Source organism: Camellia sinensis, chromosome 2 (assembly GCF_055761805.1).
Source record: "Camellia sinensis isolate YWXY chromosome 2, ASM5576180v1, whole genome shotgun sequence".
NCBI classification, from domain to species: domain Eukaryota; kingdom Viridiplantae; phylum Streptophyta; class Magnoliopsida; order Ericales; family Theaceae; genus Camellia; species Camellia sinensis.
In genome coordinates, this window is record NC_138962.1 from 45,447,037 (window position 1) to 45,451,721 (window position 4,685).

Genomic DNA, 4,685 nt, shown 5'->3' on the forward strand with positions numbered 1-4,685 from the left:
GTGAGAGGCTCAACAATGGTGATTTTGGAAAAGTAAGAGAGAGAAGAGAAAGTGAAAAAGTGATTTGGAAAGTCACAACTTCGGGTCTTTAACCCAGGTCTCCGCTCGAGCGTAAAACACCCCGCTCGAGCGGCCACTCACAGACTTACGCTCGAGCGGCCAACCTCCCGCTCGAGCGCAGAATGCACTCGCTCAGCACTTTTGCAGAAACAGACCTACGCTCGAGCTGCCAAACCTACGCTCGAGCGTACAACGCTGCACAACAAATACTGGATGGATGTATTATCCGCTCGAGCGCCAACACCTCCGCTCGAGCGTACAGGCCAAAAATCTGGGCAACTAGTTTTGGTTTCTAAACTCAACCAACCTGTAACCAACCCGCCCAACACATCCTATAACTCAAATACAAAGCAAGAAAGGATGTAAACAAGATAATAAACAACTACCAACATCCACGGACACATGTCCGGATCACTATACAACAAGGGTAAACCCGGGATCGCTATAAAATTGAATACACTTTTCCTCATCTACAAACTTCCAATCCCACAAATTTTCCCCATCACAACAATGGCTTTCCAATCACACATTCTACTTTCTTGTCTCCCAATTATCACATTTTACATTCTTCTCGCAACTCCTTGCGCAACTGCACTAAACTTCAATATCGCCAAAATCGGACCCAAAAATCTCAACGTTGACATAACCACCAATGGAGACGCTTACATCTCCTCCAATGGCGTCCACCTCGCGGCAGACAAGTACGATACCAACTTAAATTACAAAGCCGGCAAAGCTACCTACGTCAAACCGCTTCACCTCTATGACAGTTATTCCGGCAAGTTGAACGACTTCACCACCTATTTCTCCTTCGTGATTGATTCGGATGGAAGTTCAACTTTCGGAGATGGGCTTGCATTCTTCCTTGAACCTTCCGATTCCAGCAGCACCGCAGACACCACTACAGGCGGTGCCATTGGGCTTCCAATTGATCCGTCGACATTGGAAGCCACTAGCCCATTTGTTGCTGTGGAGTTTGACACCTTTCAGAATTCTTGGGATCCACAAAGCATCACTCCTGTTACTCATCTTGGAATCAATATCAACTCTATTCAGTCTAATGTGACTAAAGTATGGTACAATGACATAGCTCATGGGATAGAAAATCAAGCTGTGATTAGTTATCGCTCTAAGTCGAAAAAATTGAGTGTTGTTGTCACTAGCACTATCAATAATGCCATAGTCAGACAAGACCTTTCTTTCAGGGTTGATCTAAAGGATTACTTGTCAGAATGGGTTACAATCGGCTTCTCGGCTGGAACTGGTGCGTATATTGAAAAAAATATTGTTACGTCGTGGAAATTCAATTCAGGTTTTTAAATTTGAGAAAAACAAAGTAAATGTTACAGCTCTAAGGGCATAAGATAATCTTGGCCTTGAATAAGGTATTTACCAGCTATCAATGAATAATTGGAATAATTGTTATTATTCCTTGGATGGATATATACATTTCTATTTGGAATAATATGTTATGGATGCATCTTATAATATGATTCTGTAATATTTTATTAGATTGTGGATATTCTATTGAGTTGTGTATAAATGTAATAGATATAAGGTTGTAAAACCATCCACCAAATTTTTTATTAAAAAAAAAAAAATTATAATCTACGCAATCTTACAGCCTCAATAATGTCATTCCAATATTTTCTATCATTAGCAATTACCTAAAGAAACACTCATCGAAGCTTCTACACACTACAAGAAAAAGCACCTCCATTTTTAGTCCCCAAAAGTCGACTTTATAGTTTTCCCGACTAAATTTTTTAGTCGCCGGTTTTGTCACGAAAACATGGTCGCCGGAGCTATTGGCGACTAAAAAATTTTAGTCAGCAAAAAATAGGTCTTTAGCGACCAAAGTTTTGGTCACCAATAGTCAATTACACTTTTTAAAATTATACATTTACCGACTAATCTTTTAGTCGCCAGTAGTCAATGAATCACCGACCAAAACTTTTAGTCGCCAAAAGAAACACTTTTAGCGACCAATAATTTTAGTCGCCAAAGCTCATTTCGTGAAATGAATAAATAAAAACTTCTCTTCCGCTAAGATTTGAACCACCAACCTCTCCACTATACCTCTACAACACCACATGACTATATATGCAACATATATTATTTATATAGTATATTGACCCGTATTAATATAAAACGATATATAGAAACATAATTATTTTTTTATTCAATATAATTTATGTAAAAAATAAATTATTTACTAAAAAAAATAGAAGACCACTTTTGGTGACTAAATCTATTTTTTAGTAGCCAATTCTATACTTTTGGCTACTAATTATTTTTTAGTCGCTAAAAGAATTAATTATCGCGTAAAACCTCCACTTTTGGCGACTAAACTGAATTTTAGTCGGGAAAAACCTCCACTTTTGGCAACTAAACTGAATTTTAGTCGCCAATTGTAGACTTTTAGCTACTAAATTTTTTTTAGTAGCCAAAAAGCTTCACTTTTGGCTACAAAATTTAATTTTGTCGGTAAAACACGTATAATCGGCGACCAAACTATTTTTTAGTCGCCAAAACCTATACTTTTGGCTACTAAATTTTTTTAGTTGCCAAAAACCTTCACTTTTGGCTATTAAAATTTTTTTAGTCGCTAAAACCCATATAATCGGCGACTAAACTGATTTTTAGTCGCCAATAACTATACATTTGGCTACTAAACTGTTTTAGTCGCCAAAAGTGAAGACTTTTGGCTACTAATTTCATTTTAGTCGCCAATTCTACTACTTTCAGCGACGAAAATTCTATTTTTAGTCCCCAATTCTGCTTTTTCATGTAGTGATACTTTTTTGTTTTTTTCCCCCAAAAGAAACACTTACTAAAAGCTTCTATACTCAATTTCTATTTTAAAGTCAAAGGAATTGACAACAACATAGGCGAAATGGCAAACGACGTGGTGGTGGGAGAATTTTTGGCTCCAAGATGCCATCCAAGACAAGAAGCACACGTCAACAAGTCATAAATCAAAACCTAAATTACATTTTGCACTTTTGCAGTTTATATTTATCTCATTTTGTTTTTTGATCTTTTAATTATTTTAATCAACCTCAAAACTTTGAGTGAAGTAGCAATTTGGACTATTTGCATAATGTCATTTTAAAAACTAATATAATGAGTTACATTTGGTTTCTCGATTTCAATTGGTGTATTTTTTGAAAAAAATGTCAGTAAGGAATGAAAATTTAAATCAAGTTTGTAAATTTGATGGGAAGAAGGGAAAACCATATATCATAACAGTAAATCTTTAGTCCCAAACCTTCACTCTCCCACCTAGGCTCACTGCTGGCCAGCTGCTGCCAATGGCCATGGCGGGTCGGCTAGCCGTTCTCTCTGTGTGATGTGTGTCTTGTTACCCTTCAATAGGCTTTTATCTCCAGTTTTCTCACCTGTTTTCTTTTTTTCGATTTTAATTCTTTTTTATGTATTGTTTTTTCTGTTTTATTTTCTTATAATTAAAAAAATTCGTGAGGACCGATGGGTTAGTTCTGTAGATGTGAGTAGCAATCATAGGGTGGTTTGTACTTTCCAAATCTCTCTCAGTGCATTTCATTTCCTATACCTTTAATTTCATGTGTTTTAATGAAATTTTAACTTTGCTAATAAATAAAAAAAGATGAAAAATTTTATAGGTTTGAGGTTGTAGGGGTATTGTTGGACTTTGATTATGATATTTGTGTTGTATTTGTATTTGGATTAATAATTGTAATCCTCTGGATGAGTATGCATTTTTATTTGGAATAATATTTTGTGGATGCATTTTACATAGGATACTTGATTATTGATATTGTGAATATGTACATGGTGAATAAATTTGTACGGGGAAGTGAAGAGAAATATAGAAATTTAATTTAAGATTATTGACAAAAAAAATTGATGTAAAAAGGAAGATTTGAAATCATCGGAGTTTATCCACAAACGTTGTCTAAACACAAATGGGTAAAATAATGTACAACATAAACTTGGCTAAATAATTCAAAGAATGCATGTATGTATGTATGTATGTATGTATGTATGTATTATTATTATTATTATTATTATTATTATTATTATTATTATTATTATTATCTTTTTGATTGACAAAAATAAAAATAATTTATTGATGCAAAAAAAAGAGTATAACGAGTAGTATAAGGAGTACAAAGACAAATCACATGAATTAATTGAATCACATTTATGCATGATAAGGTGATGTCTTAGATTAAATGATGATGCGAGAATTATTGTGGAGAATATATTAGAATTGGAATCGCACTTAATGTAACACAAAAATTTATTGAAAATCACCCTTCCACAATAGCCATTCAATTTTTGACTTTTAAGCCAACATGAGAACAACTCCCACTGATAATTATAAATAGTACTATATGTGTAATAAGATTTGGTGTCACTATAGGAGTGTAAAATATAATTTATCCTAAAAGATAATGAAAATAATGATAATAATCTGAGCGAGTTATATAAGAAGCTGCAACCGTATGTACCATTACGAAGGAACATTGTATGCATCATACCACAAGGTATATAATATAATCTCCACGTTTCGTAATATATAATTCGAACCGTGCCAACGGTTAACTTTGAACTTGAGAAAAGTATGCTTGAAGCATATG

At 34.4% G+C, this 4,685-nt stretch overlaps 1 protein-coding gene across 1 annotated transcript; it reads left to right on the forward strand.

The window, feature by feature from the left end:
- The first annotated feature begins 570 nt into the window (after positions 1 to 570).
- On the forward strand, positions 571 to 1,380 carry LOC145813443 (lectin 9-like). Its single transcript, XM_082908872.1, has one exon. It carries the CDS (start codon positions 571 to 573, stop codon positions 1,378 to 1,380), a length of 810 nt encoding a protein of 269 aa, XP_082764998.1.
- Positions 1,381 to 4,685: the final 3,305 nt, after the last annotated feature.

Bases quoted from the DNA above. Each gene is read 5' to 3' on its own strand.
- LOC145813443 (XM_082908872.1), top strand. From the start codon at position 571: ATGGCTTTCCAATCACACATTCTACTTTCTTGTCTCCCAATTATCACA.